General features: G+C 41.1%; 1 protein-coding gene across 4 annotated transcripts in view; it reads left to right on the top strand.

Moving 5' to 3' along the window:
• The first annotated feature begins 302 nt into the window (after window positions 1-302).
• Window positions 303-14,641, top strand: part of LOC124282622 (unconventional myosin-VIIa-like) — a 59,225-nt gene continuing 44,886 nt past the window's right edge. Inside the window, exons 1-3 of one of the 4 annotated variants that reach the window (XM_046718651.1) lie at window positions 305-1,281; window positions 5,271-5,321; window positions 12,374-12,513. In XM_046718651.1, coding sequence (XP_046574607.1) covers window positions 12,388-12,513 — 126 coding nt within the window. In that variant the 5' untranslated portion in view covers window positions 305-1,281; window positions 5,271-5,321; window positions 12,374-12,387. Of the gene's footprint in view, window positions 1,282-5,270; window positions 5,322-10,310; window positions 10,375-12,373; window positions 12,514-14,641 lie in introns of those variants that run through there. The other 3 variants (XM_046718653.1, XM_046718650.1, XM_046718652.1) reach the window with 3 other exon arrangements.

The following is a 14,641-nucleotide window of genomic DNA, read 5'->3' on the forward strand; positions in this document are numbered from 1 at the left end:
TAAAGACCGTCGTCACAGAGCTGGAATGTTGCTGACTATTGCTTTTAACACAAAACAAACATGAACACGTGTCTGCAATCTAAATACACACAGGAATCAGTTATCCCAGGGTATCAATCGCAAACACCAAATACAACATCCTGTTTCATTGAGGATGAGCATGGATATGCTATTGGTGCTGTAAGAAGGCCTCGTGGTCCATCGTTGAAAATCAGTGAATGCAGGCAAGCATTATGTTCAGTCGCAGTCCACTGAGTTTGTGGATTTGAATTTATCGTGTTGTATTCAGGCGACATATTTCGCCATTGGATGTTACAGGCCATTTGGGACGTTACCACTTCGTAGCTGATCTCAAAACTGTATAACTGATTTTATACATAAGTGTATTTGAAGGTAATGTAAGGTGACATAGGAGGTTTTGTGCGTCGCGTATTTGACACGGGTAGCGACGTGCTTGCGAATGTGTATGTGGCTAGTTGTTGCTGCTTGTGTGCATTTAACCTGGATACCTCATCCACATGACATTGACCCTAGCCGTCAAGTCCTCGCTTTTATCCCTTTCATGTCATGCGTCAAGCAGGGCAACAAGTACCCTTTTCACGTCTTTTGGTAGGACGAGAGCCGGGGATCGAACCAGCTACTTACCGTTCACAGGAAAAACGCTCTGCCTATTACACCACCGAAGCGATGGGGATGGACGAAGCGTCTGTAGTTACAAGGGAAGTGCCAAAAACTGGATTCGTTGAGTAAACGCCAGTACGGTACAAAAAGGATGTCGTCTGAGACGGATTTATTGCATTCAAAGATGATCAAAAGGATACGGATAACAACAACAACAAACATCAACAATCAGAAAACAAACAATAAACCTTATGTTTTGTGAGCCATGACCCAAAGATTACTACGTGTCCCAGTATCTTCAAGGAATGCTAAATAAGGCGCCAGTATTTGCCCCGGCGTGACAAAGCACTTCCTGGTTCAGACCTGGGTACGTCAGGGTGTGCTCCCCAGCCCTACATATTTGCGATCCGATTGCGGGGAGAGGCGATAAGCTAAACCTGACTTCAGATCAGTAATCTCGCTACCACTGTGCAGTGCTAGGTACATGACGACCCGGTTTCACATGAACGTTGCCTCTACTAGATGACGGGTGTTGTCAGGCTTAATTGGACAACTATTGAATTGAACTGATACAGATCACCGATAAACATCTGTGCAGTGTGGTGGATTTTGTGTTCACGTTACAGGACTAATCTGCGTGGCGGCGTATCTCAACATAAGGTAGGTAGTGCGATAAAGACAGACACAGCGTGTGGCTGGGACTACGTGACAGGTCCTTTGTTAAAGACGTACTCACGTTCCAACGCCAACTGTACATGCACACATCTGACTTGCTCAAAACCAACAACCTCATGTCAACAGTACTTCCCCTGTCTACGTTGATGGGTTTTCTTTATCGTCCTTTTCCTCATCACCTGACTATGTTAATTTTCGAGACCTATACATCGTCTAGGACAAGGTAGAGAATACCTTGACATATTATATTTATGCGGTTATTATAAATGTGGTTTTTAGATAAACAGCAAACGAAATACTCTTCTGAAAGCTGATTAATTTGTAGGATTCAAACTGTATCACAAGCACATGTCCATGAATCTCCATCAATTAAAGATTACGCCAGGTATTCGAGTTAAGGTGAGAGTATCCTGCCCCAGCGTTTGCATCCGTCATAATTACCTGCAAAGTGTTTATCTGTACAAAACTATTAGTAACAGTAAACGGACCATACTTAACAGTCTGTGTTGTAGATTACTGCTGTGAAACAGAAAAATACATTCTTCAAAATCCCTAACAGGGAATCGAAATAAGCATATTTACTGAAACAAAGTTAACAATTCAATAAGAGAGTGAGTGAGTGCCTGTGTCTATGTGTGAGTGAAAGACCACTCTACTCTTGGTGCCTTTGAGTATTTTCACAATAGTTATACTGCAGTGTTGTTGCCCTGCATTTACTCAGTACTGCTGAGTAAAAAGTTTGTTATGATCTGACTAAACTATTGGAACATGGCTGAGGGGAGATTATGTCCAAAAATATTTCCCTATTGTTGCTTCCCATCGTCCTCGTAACTGTTAATATCAAAGAAGGAATTAGGATTTAATTCTAACTTCAGTTTCTAAACTACTTTTTATATGGTAGAAAACGATTTAAATGAAACGGTCTGCTGGTTAGATTAGCAATCAAATGCATTCCATTTTTTATATCTCAGACAGGGACGGGAGGAAGCCTATTGGTTATATGTCTAACCAATCATGCTGAAAACCCGGGTTCGTTTCCTCAAAACGGGATATGTGAATCATATTCGTGCTGTTCCCGAACGGACTATAACTAGGCGCGCTGTAAAACAATACTGAGCCATTTAAACATAAGTCCAGTACAATGTGTTTTCAATCTGTATTCGGCTTGTCGGGTACGAAGTCTACTGATATCGTAAATCATGACTGACAACAATCTCTTATGGCTTGTAACCAAAAAGAGCCAACTAGAGCCCCCTGCTTTCACGATTGTGTAGCAGGGCAAGATATAGTCATGAGTGTTGAATTAACTTGCTATGTCCCAAGTACGTAGATAACAGTCTGAGTCCAAACTGCACCAACACAGGCAAGTATAAGCCAAAAAAAGTCGATATCTTTATCTACTGACACGTGCCATTAGTTGTAACATGTGTGCTGGCCGCTGTGTTTTCTTATGTAAAAATGGTCTCGTGTGACTAAATTTCTATAAGAAACGTGTCTGAGAAGGGACGAAGGCCATGGAGAAATAATAAACCTCTTTGACACAAATCAAAAAGTAAAAAAGTGTTTGAACATCTCTTACTCCACGTATTAGACAATTTATGGTATATTGTTGAAATGATTTGTGATGATGACGTTGACCTATATTTGTCAGCCTTACCTAAAACCTCGTGTCATAAATATCAGTGACCATCTACAGGACGGTTAATGGTCCTCATCCATCATGTTCGATGGCCAAAGAGCAAGAAGTTTCCCATTAATCCTCATTAGATGAATTCTCTGCTGGAACTCTATACGAAGAGACGTCATGAAGTACGTGCTGTGTGCACGGCGTTGATGTAGGTGTTTGGGCGTTGAAGGTCTCTGTCGTGTGTGACGGCCTGACGAGGCGTTGATTCGAGCTGAACGGCGTTACTAAGCACTGATTTGATTTGAGAGGCGTTAGGAAGCGTTTATGTGGTTTGGGTGACGTTACGATGCGTTGATTTGATTTGAGTGCCGTTATAAAACGTGGGTGGCGTTGCGAAGAGTTGGAGTGGTTGGGGCGTTGATGACGTTTGAATCGTTTGAGTTGCAGTCATGGTTTGTGTCATCACCTGTATACATGGTCTTTAAGTTACGATATTTTTTGTCCTAGTAGAAGGTTTGTTTTGTATATTCGTAATATATCAGCAGGTCAGGTTACGATTTGAACCAGTTATGGAAAGACCGGTGCATTTGGGGATATAATAACAGTATTAACACGCTATGAACAATTTCCTCATCGGGATATATCCAAAGTGAAAGGGGTTCATAAGTTGTTATGTGGTGTGTCACAAGTGTCGTACGAAAACACAGATATAAATATATAAGTTATGAAACAGACAGCTTGATAGGACATATTACGCTTAACATAACCTGCATTTTCAACACGGCCATGTTGTCGTTCATCACCAAATATCATTCAAATCTAATGATTGTATTAAAGACAAAGATGGTATTATGGTTAAAAAACAAATAACAACCCTGAAGAATCAATAAATGATAATCAATAATCGCTTGTTTAGTCTTGAGTCTTGAGTAGCTTTTACTAAACGACCTGTTATTCTCCCGAACTAACGCTCCATTGCAAACAACTAGGCTGTAACGTAATGTGTATTTTCTGCGACAAAACGTGACCATAAAGGTTGTTCATTCTGTCATAACGCTACTAAGAGAATCATGATATCGGGGATATGGTTCAACTTATCTCACCTTGTCTTTAAGCCCGACTACCTATTTACCAGACTTGTACTTAACAAATATATTAATGGAATGTACCTACGACAAGAATCGAACACAGACACGTGCTAATCTTGCACCCACTGTGCCACCTACCTCCCCCCTTATGTGATGGATGTGAAGCCCATTTCTGGTGTCCCCCGCCGTGATACAGCTGGAATATTGTTAAAAGCGGCGTAAAACTGAACTCACTCACTCACTATGTATGGACATGTTTCTATTTGTTGTTTGACGCTCAGCAATATTCCAGTTATATGTCGGCGGTTTGTAAATATTAATAATATCCGTAAACGTCCGAATTATACCAGTGCACAATATCAGATTTAGCTTCACTCAACTGGTTATGAGTTTAACAACACGCTGTCTGCAGTGTATTGCTCTGGGTATTTTGGAAACGTCGATTGTCGCTGAGTGACGTTGTTTGACGTTGAGCAGCGTTACTGTCTTTATGTGGAGATACATGACGGCGTGGATTTGGTCGACGTTGTGGTCGTGGTCATAGTCGTGGTTGTGGATGTTACGGCGATGTGGCATTATCAAGCAAAGTTAAACACCGATAAAAACGTGCATGTTTCTATGATGGCTTAATCGTGTTATTGTTGATGGCGGCGGAAAACTTTTGTCTTGAAAGTAGTTCATTTAAGTTTTAAATCAGACACTCTAATCTACGCTAAACGGCCAGGAAACAATCCAGACATTGTGCTTCAGAGACCACGATTATCTATAGTATTTGAATCATGGTAGAGTTATGCATTCTTAATAGCCGGACCAATCAGTAAGCAACGTATAACGAACAGTATTCCGGGACGGGCCAGAAAGTACATTCATCACAGTGAATGACCATTTCAAACTAGAATCTCGTTTAACAAGGACACTAACTGTTAAATGTTATCAGTCTACAATCTTGCATTTCAGTCAGGTTCCGATAAGAATGACATACGGGAATACGTTTCTCTACAGCTGATAATGTGGGTCCATTTCAAGTCTAGACGCATGAAGCGTGTAGTTTGGATATCATTACTGCTAAATCAAAATGAATTACGAATTTAAACAATTCAGACAAATTCAGACTTTGGGGGACCCGAATCAAACATGACTGTATTACCAATTGGCTTGAGTGTAGATATTCATTAATCCTGAATTTTTGAATCATTGATATTAATTCAAGGGAATGGTTTCGTTTCGTCTAGCTTACAACTGTTTGTGTTCATTCACAGATTTATCATCGCTTGCCATCTCAGCCTCAGCAACAGGCAGTCACTGAAAGCGTATGTAGCTACATGTATGGTCATCATGAATATGGTTAAAGTAACAAACACGTATCCTGTGCTTTCGACTGTTTCCCTTTGGAGTCGTTGATTGGACAAAACATGACCGTCTCAAGATTAGGGTAATACCTGATGATACATGTCACCACCCTCGTTCCTCTCTCAATCTTCATCAGTTCTTGGGATTGGGTTTTGATTAATAAGGAAAAGGTTTCTTTGTCTATACGTTAAATCTATTTATCGGATGATCCTCTTGTGAAGTGTTTAAAGGCTCTTAACAGTAAGCAAGGAATTATTCAGCTTTTGAAACATGAAAAGGCTGTGTGTCAGAATCTCAGCTGCAGTGGTGGATAATGGCACTGGAGGGAAATCCTTTCCCCAAACTGCCGATGACCGGTTCTTTGGAGAACTGCTTTCAGAGAACTACAGCACCGCGTGTATATGCAGTGTGAGAAAAATAATAGCAGTCTTCCTGGCCCCATACCTTTGATGGAAGTTGGTGGGTGTGAAAAATGAAACACAGTTTTATTTTGCTGCCCAACACCAGCCAGTTCCCACTGGTAATCGCCTAAAGGTTATTCTTACCGAACATATAAATATTAAACAACGACTTTGCACGGAATTTACTTACATTATTCAACGCTTTTATGTGGATGAACTACGTTGGCACAAACAATATACACAACATGATACAATATGAACCGTTCTTTAGTGCTCTCAGGGAGTCATGGAGAAGGGTGATTTTAATGGCTGTTTGAAAAAGCTCAAGTGCAGCTTTAGGTAATTATTCTTAATAAACCCGATCTTGGCCCTGCATTACCTGTCCCTTATGACAGTAACATCATTGGTAAGATTTCGGAACAACGTGACGGAGCTCGCGTTCGACCGCAGTTCAGGACCAGGGAGACTTCCGAATCATCCAGTGTTGTAATCCACGACATCAGACCAGGACCAGGTAGGTGTCCGAACTTTCCACTGTTGTAATCCATGACCTCAGACCAGTACCACTAAGGTGTCCGAACTTTCCACTGTTGTAATCCACGACATCAGACCAGGACTAGGAAGGTGTCCGGACTTTCCACTGTTGTCATCCATGACCTCAGACCAGGACCAGGAAGGTGTCCGGACTTTCCACTGTTGTCATCCATGACCTCAGATCAGGACCAGGAAGGAGTCCGGACTTTCCACTGTTGTCATCCATGACCTCAGATCAGGACCAGGAAGGTGTCTTGACCTTCCACTTGTGTCATCCATGACCTCAGACCAACACTAGGAAGGTGTCCGGACCTTCCACTGTTGTAATCCATGATATCAGACCAGGACCAGGCAGGTGTCCAGACTTTCCACTATGAGGTAGCCATTTTGCCAATTTGAGTACTCAAGAAGAAAGCCCTGTTGGCGAGGCTTATATTCTCCGGAAGGTTATTGGTTTTCTACGAGGCAGCTCTTCCTGGGAGAGTTCCTGTCTGGGTTGCGGGTAGAACGGACAACGGGCAATGAGCTGACGATGAGCCTATCCAGCCTGATTGTGGCTGACCCATCTCACGACCTTCTGCTGCACTTATATCATAACATGTGAACTCATCAAATCATTGAGGGACATAAAGAATATTCATTCATTCATTCATTCATTCATTCATTCATTCATTCTATCAATGTTCCTAATTGTAATCCCAACATTTTCCACAATTTTATATTTAGTATCATAATATACTCTATAAACCTCTGCATATAATGTCCCTTCTGCGTTTGTGACCTCATTTATCTCCTCTGTAATTAAATATGGGGCTCGTGAATATCCGGGTTAGAATTGATCTTCAGCAACCCATGTTTGTCGTAACAAACAAACAAACGAACATTTGTTTTTGACCCCAACATGAACATCAGTAACAGTCTGTCTACTGTATAGAAATATCAGCTTATCCTTTGATAGGTACTGATGTCATGGCAACGACGAAAAGAAAACATTCAAATTATTTTAAGTCTGCAGTTGTTGCACAACAGGTTACCCGTCACATCAGGCCAATCCTCCTTTTGTCATTTGACTGTGCATTCTGTACATTGTGCTTTCCTCGTCTAAATGAAAGGAGAGATGCTTGTCACATTCGTATACGCGCTAGTGCACCACAAGGCTCAAGTAAACAATATACGCTCCTTCGTGAACACTATTCCTCAAATCAATGCAGCCCCACATAACACACATGGTCTACTCCCATTTGTGAGAACTCCCAATTGTGAGACTCCCAGTTATGAGACAGTGGACTAGGTAATTAACAAAGAAAACACACCATACTCCCCTGCCTGATAGAATGGATTAACCCTAGCTACTTACTGATTTGCTATGTAACTGAATCTTTTGGAGGTAACTTAATGAAACTTTATAAGATAAATTGATTAACATACTCCAGTAAATGTCCTTAAAAATTAAACACTTTGATAATGATAATAAAGTATGTTTAAACCAAAATGACTTTCAAACTTCATAATAGTCAATAAAAATGTGTTATCATAATTACATATTCTTCTGAATAAATGAAATATTTAATGAACTATTTCTTCTTTGTAAATAAAATCTTTGATAATCTATTTCATTAATCAACTCATCAATGAACTATGCCTCCTGTGGGTACTCTTCAACAACTGGGCTGATCCCACTTTCATTGTGGGGATGTGGAAACACCACCTATGTGCACTGAACCATAAATTAATGTGTCTCACAACTGGGAGTTCTCACAAATGGGAGGACACCACACACATCCTTTTGCGTCGTCTTAAGTCATCCCCGTCTTAAGCCCAGTAACGTTTCAGTAACGTCTGCTACGTTTGGTCGACTTGCGCCTACGACACCCGACACCTGACAGTATTTACTCTCCAAACTGCTGTAATACACCCTCAGTTACCCCACGCCTGTCACCGTGGTTTCTTTCCTCACAGATACCACGAGCTCATCGAACACCATTACACTAACAGACTACTGTAACCTCGAGACTGGCGGGTCAGATACTATCAGCCAGTGATGCAGATTCAGTGAAAGAGTTTAAGTATATCGTGACTTGGCGGGGCTATCAGCTCGCAGGGAGCTGGAGTAATGTGGTCTTGGCGTGTCTGTTCCCGATTGTCCGTGGGTACATTGTAAGGCGATACTGCAAGGGCGTCTGTCGGAAACTGGCGTACCTTCCTTGTACACTAAACACATCTGTGGACTGTCGCTCCGTGAATGTTTGTTTTGGGACATTCAGACCAGAACAGTGGGTGTCACTTACGTTGAGGTAGAGTTGTAATACGGTTCATGTTCATGGTGATGATAATAATAGACAGGTACGATAGACAAGCAGTCACATTCAGTAGTGTAGTCCTCCAGCTCATGCATTATACAGTATAGGTGTAGATGTATTTACTGCTGCTGCTGCTGCTGCTGCTGCTGCTGCTGCTACTACTACTGCTGCTGCTGCTGCTGCTGCTACTGCTGCTGCTGCTACTACTGCTGCTGCTGCTGCTGCTACTACTACTACTACTACTAACCCGTGAAGATCCGGGTTAGAATGTTGACCTTCAGCAACCCATGCTTGTCGTAAAAGGCGACTAATGGGATTGGGTGGTCAGGCTCGCTGACTTGTTTGACATACGTCATCGTATCCCAAGTGCGTAGATCGATGTTCATGCTGTTGATCATTGGATTGTCTGGCCCAGATTAAACTAAACTCACTCACTCACTCACTCACTCGCTACTACTACTACTACTACTACTACTACTACTTGCTACTACTACTACTACTACTACTATACTACTACTACTACTACTATCACTACCACTACCGTTATACCACTGGAACATTGCTGATTAAACTAAACTCACTCACTCACTACTACTACTACTACTACTACTACCACTACCGTTATACCACTGGAACATTGCTGAGTAAACTAAACTCACCCACTCACTACTACTACTACTACTACTACTACTACTACTACTACTACTACTACTACTAAAACTACCGTTATACCACTTATACTTTTTATTTTGTTGTGACTGTTACTCCATGTTTCTAGCGTTGATTTCATGAATATGCAAATAACTGACAATGCCGCTTACCTGTAATAGCTTTAATCCCTTGTCCACCAAATTCTTTAATCATAACATTATCACAATTCTTTAAATATCGACAAAAGTCATCCCAGTCCTTAATATGTAATAAAGGGTTGCTAAAGGGACAAAACCCATGTTTTCCTCTGGAAATATGATATTCACCTGATAAATGTTTAATGCATACTAGAAATGAGACGAAGAAATTGAAAAAATACAAAATATATAATTACAATATGTATTATCACACCCTTCGCATGTAGGGGAAGTGATGAAACCGCTAAACCTCTCTGGGTATTAATAAAGTAATATTTTCATTCTCTAATATGAACGTGATTGGCCTGTTTACTGATACTGAATGAAGAGTCGTACAATCATTGCCATGCACTCGGTACGTTCACTTTATCCACTGTCTATCAGCACTGTCAAATAGTTCGGGCGCCTCTTTCAGTGACCGTCTACTGAGTAAAACCGTCTCGTTTAGTAGATACTTTCACCGTGATAACTGTGTCAGGAAAATAGTGAAATACGCTATTATTAAACAGTAGTTTACCATGCCAAATAAAGGTCAGAGATTCGAGAGCGGAAAGGGTGTGGTGTGTATGCTGTATAGTAACTGTAACCCTCTGTAGCATAGTAACTTGTTATTGTAACATTAATGAATATTCATATGAACAAATGACAGCTGCAAGGAATTATTACTTCACTGGGGACCTAATAATGTCATTGTGTATACAATAAACGTTACGGTTGTAATTGTCCTGGAAGTGGGGTGTCCGTATTGTCGACTTCCAGTTAACGAGGACTCTCTATATTCCGGCCATATGGCGGTCTGGGCTCTGGTTATACATGCATATCAGTGATAGTGTTTACCGAACTTGCCCTATGGTGCACCTGTATCGAAGGCGTGCGTAGCCCACCATTCTTCTGAGTTGTGTTGTTGAGGAGTGGCAGTAACCCTGGAGAGTGAGTTTGAATCCCATATTCGCCCTGCAGGTTTTCTCAGTTTGTCATCACCATATTCGTGCTCGTGAGTTTCACCAAACTTGTAAACACCTCATCCTCGATAATCTCCAGGGTATACGTTACGATCAATCTCCACTATACCCTGGATGCATCCACGGATAATTTCGTTACCTCCCTTTGCTGGCTTTTTATCCAATCAGGTGTCTACGCTGGGAAGTTGAGCAAACCAATCACAACTTACTTTCGCTTCTTAAATTATCTAACCGTTTAAACTTGGCAACAGAATTGATGCACAAGTAGCCTACTCTGAAAGAGGTAGAAGGAGTTCTTTCTTAGATTTGATTAAAGTTTCAGATCTGTCAATTTGTCAGTATTATTTCCCCCAAAATCTGAGTGGCACTGCGAACAAACCTTCGCGACTGCGATCGCTATCTTTGTTGACACGGGCAAGCTCGGATGTAACGGCGGCTTCGTGGATTGGCTACTGTGAGAATACGGAGCCAGCAAAGGGAGGTAATATAATTATCGGGCCAAGCCGTGGATGCATCCAGGGTATAGTGGAGAGTGATAGTAACGTGTATCCTGGAGATTATCGAAGATGTAAACACCTCACGCTCCATAATATAACTGAATTACTCTACTAAAGGGTGTGAAGTCAAACCCAATCACTGAATTACCTTGTCCCGGAAACTAAAAACAAACTGTTCATCTCACAATCAATCAATTAATTCATCATATGGATATATTATGATTTACAGTACTTTAAACTGAATCAATTCACATTTAAATTTTAAAATATTCCTGTCAAACAATTTTATTCAAACAAACAATAATGTTTACCATACTTAAATGTATTAACAGCATGTCATAATTAGCAATTTCAGGACATCGAAATGGTTTTCAAGCTTTGTACTGATTTGGAAACCTTACCCGAAAATTCAGTGTAATTCGCCAATGCTGTACTACAAGCAAATGTGTGTGATAATCACTTACATGCATGCTCTCCGACAAAGGAATTATGCTTCATATAAAATTCAATAAAAATACATGAATTCTGAAATTAAATAATGCATCTTTCCATGCACATTCATTCATAAAGGCACCTTCAAGACTGTGAGATCGTGATTAAGAATTTGTACATGTAAATACAAGGTGCACTTTTCGGATGTATGCATGATTTTTTCAAACAATGAATGTTTAGCAATCAGGTGCTCATACAAATACACACTTTTGTATGATCAATATCCCTGCGCGTCCAGGGTGTGCTGCAAATAGGTAACGAAGTTGCCAGAAATATCGATAGTCATCGAAATATAATATAATCTCTTTTGAGACTTTATGTACATCAAGGAAATATCTATTTACGTTCGTCCATCTGTGATCTCACGTCAACAAGACAACTATATTCGGTTGGTGCATCAACGTAATTGACTGCAATCTGCCTCATCAACACCTCAGGCAATTTGTGATTTGAGACCAATTAATGGCAGAACAGTAGGCGATCGGTTGAGGAGCACAGCACCCATCCATGTCCAGTGATAAGCCCAATGTTGCTTCCACATCACAAGGGGCGGTGGGGTAGCCTAGTGGTTAAAGTGTCCGCTCATCACGCTGAAGATCCCGGTTCGATTCCCCACATGGGTACAATGCCGTGATGTTGCTGGAATATTGCTAAAAGCGGCGTAAAACCATACTCACTGACTCCACATCACTATCAGGCACGTCTAGCTTGGTGGACGTAATACCACGTAGCAGCACGATAATGCCCGCCCACGTGTTTTTATAACATAATATTGGAGGCAGCATACTACCATGGTCGACTGTTTCCCCACTGAAAATATATAGGATAAAAAGAATGAAACACGATCAGACACATGACCAAACACTATGTTGTTATGTTTAATAACATAACATTTAGAATCTTTATAAGAATCATCCACATTTTCTGTTAGTATATATTTCCGTGTAACTTAAACCGAACATGCTCTCTTATCAACAGGTAATGTAAACAAAATGTCTGGGCCAATGGCAGCACAGTGGGGTCAACAACCCACTGGTAACCTTTCAACCCTTGTTGACCCCAACCTCAGTGAAGTAATTGGCATCCTGCATCAACGTTATCAAGCGCAACACATATACGTAAGTATCCATATATTTTGCTTTCTCCGTTAATTTCCTTGGTAAGTTACATCGGCCCTGAAATGTGCTTGTTCTGATACAGTTTCGCATTAGCACAAGTGAGTGAGTGCGTTTAGTTTGACGCCGCACTCAGCAATATTCCAGCTATATGGCGGCGGTCTGTAAATAATCGAGTCTGGACCAGACAATCCACTGATCAACAACATGAGCATCGATCTGCGCAATTGGGAAGCGATGACATGTGTCAACCAAGTCAGCGAGCCTGACCACCCGATCCTGTTAGTCGCCTCTTACGACAAGCATGGGTTACTGAAGGCCAACATTCTAACCCGGACCTTCACAGGTCTTAACACAAGTCGTGGACATGGAATCAAAGAGCCTTCCTTAAAGTACACGTCCTTCGTTGTTACATCTACGTCATGGATTTAATGTACCTTCATAAACAACCTACAGGCCTGTAACATAGACGATTGAAGTTATTTCTATTCTTGACAAACACATCTACTCTTACAGCACTCGTGTTCTCTGTGTGTATTCAGAAGCCTATCTATACCCAGAACAGCATCGGAGTAGTGATGTACGGTTTCATTACAAATCGTGTAACGTGACGGCTGTTTTGAAGACAGGTTCATCTTCATATTTCCAGAAGTTAGTTCTTCACTTTGTTTTGAAGACGAAACGAAGCGGAAACAATTATATCTACAATTTCCGACTCTCTGATAGTCACGTGTCGGAAATTAGTTCCAATATGGCGTCCTTCCCGTGCTGACCGATGGCATATTGGACTTAGGGACCGTTAATAATTTATGGTGTGGTGTGTGTGTGTGTGTGTGTGTGTGTGTGTGTGTGTGTGTGTGTGTGTGTGTGTTTGTGTGATATTACATGTTTTGTCACTAACTGTAACGTCATACACATGATAACATAGATACTACCGTTGCCTATGACAACACTTAGTTTCATTGTACAGCTGAAGAACCGTTGAACTGCAAAAACCTTCTGTAGATAAGGAGTTTTGACAAGAAGATATATCTGGACTCATCTGTTATACATGTATACAATGAAAACTAAGTTGCATTCAACTGTACCACCCTGTGCCCCTTTGTATGTCTTGTAGTGTGTGTGTGTGATATGAATATTTTCATGGAAAGGCATGTACAATGTGAATCCCCCCCCCCCTAAAATTACAAAACATGTGACCCCCCTTGTATGTCATGTACAAAATCAATTACCCCCATCCCGTAATTTCTAATCATTTTTTTCTTAATTTCAAAATTAGTGTCCCCCACTACCTCTCCAGAACAAAATGTGTGTCCCCCATTAAAATCATCATCATCACCCACCCACCAACACACACCCACCAACACACACCATAAATTATGAACGGTTCCTTATGACAAGCCTAATGAGCTGTAGGCCATTTAACTCGTCAATTCTCGCCCCTTTCCGGCTTGTCTCGGAATGACACGATTGCCTGTGAAGAACGAACGACTTCTCATAGTTACGTAAACACGCTAGTGATCAATAGTATTCTCGCGGAGGGACATTTATCAGTTACAAAGTTTGATACGCTGCCAGAAAGCAACTCTGATGCATTATTGTTGTGATCTGCCATGCAACAATCGGAAGCAGGAAGTAATCACTGAGGGCACTCTAAAAGTTACCCCTTACGGACACTGTGCTCCCTTCCGAAACCTACAATAGTCGATCTTGGTCAGACAGACTGACTGAGTTTAGTTTTACGCCGCTTTTAGCAATATTCCAGCAATATCACGGCGGGGGACACCAGAAATGGGCTTAACACATTGTGCCCATGAGGGGAATTCTTGGTCAGAAAGAAATCGCCCATACCTATACATTCATGCAATAATCAGCCTGAAACAATGTCAGTGTTGTGTTTTCCCGATATGTCATACGTAAGACTTACGACTGCTTAGGGAAAGTGTTCACAGATTCATATTCCCAGTGAGTTGTAATTGTAGTGCCAGGTTACCTTCGACGTCTGTAGGTTATCGTCAAATATGTGCTATCGTAATTTACATAAAGCAAAATGCTGTTAATTTTTTTTGTTATTTATTCCTTAAGGACCTTAGACCGTCCTCCGATAGAACACTGAACTCACTGGTGTTGA

The sequence above is a fragment of the Haliotis rubra genome, unplaced genomic scaffold, assembly GCF_003918875.1.
Source record: "Haliotis rubra isolate DU_JTF1 unplaced genomic scaffold, ASM391887v1 Scf30, whole genome shotgun sequence".
Taxonomy (NCBI): Eukaryota; Metazoa; Mollusca; class Gastropoda; order Lepetellida; family Haliotidae; genus Haliotis; species Haliotis rubra.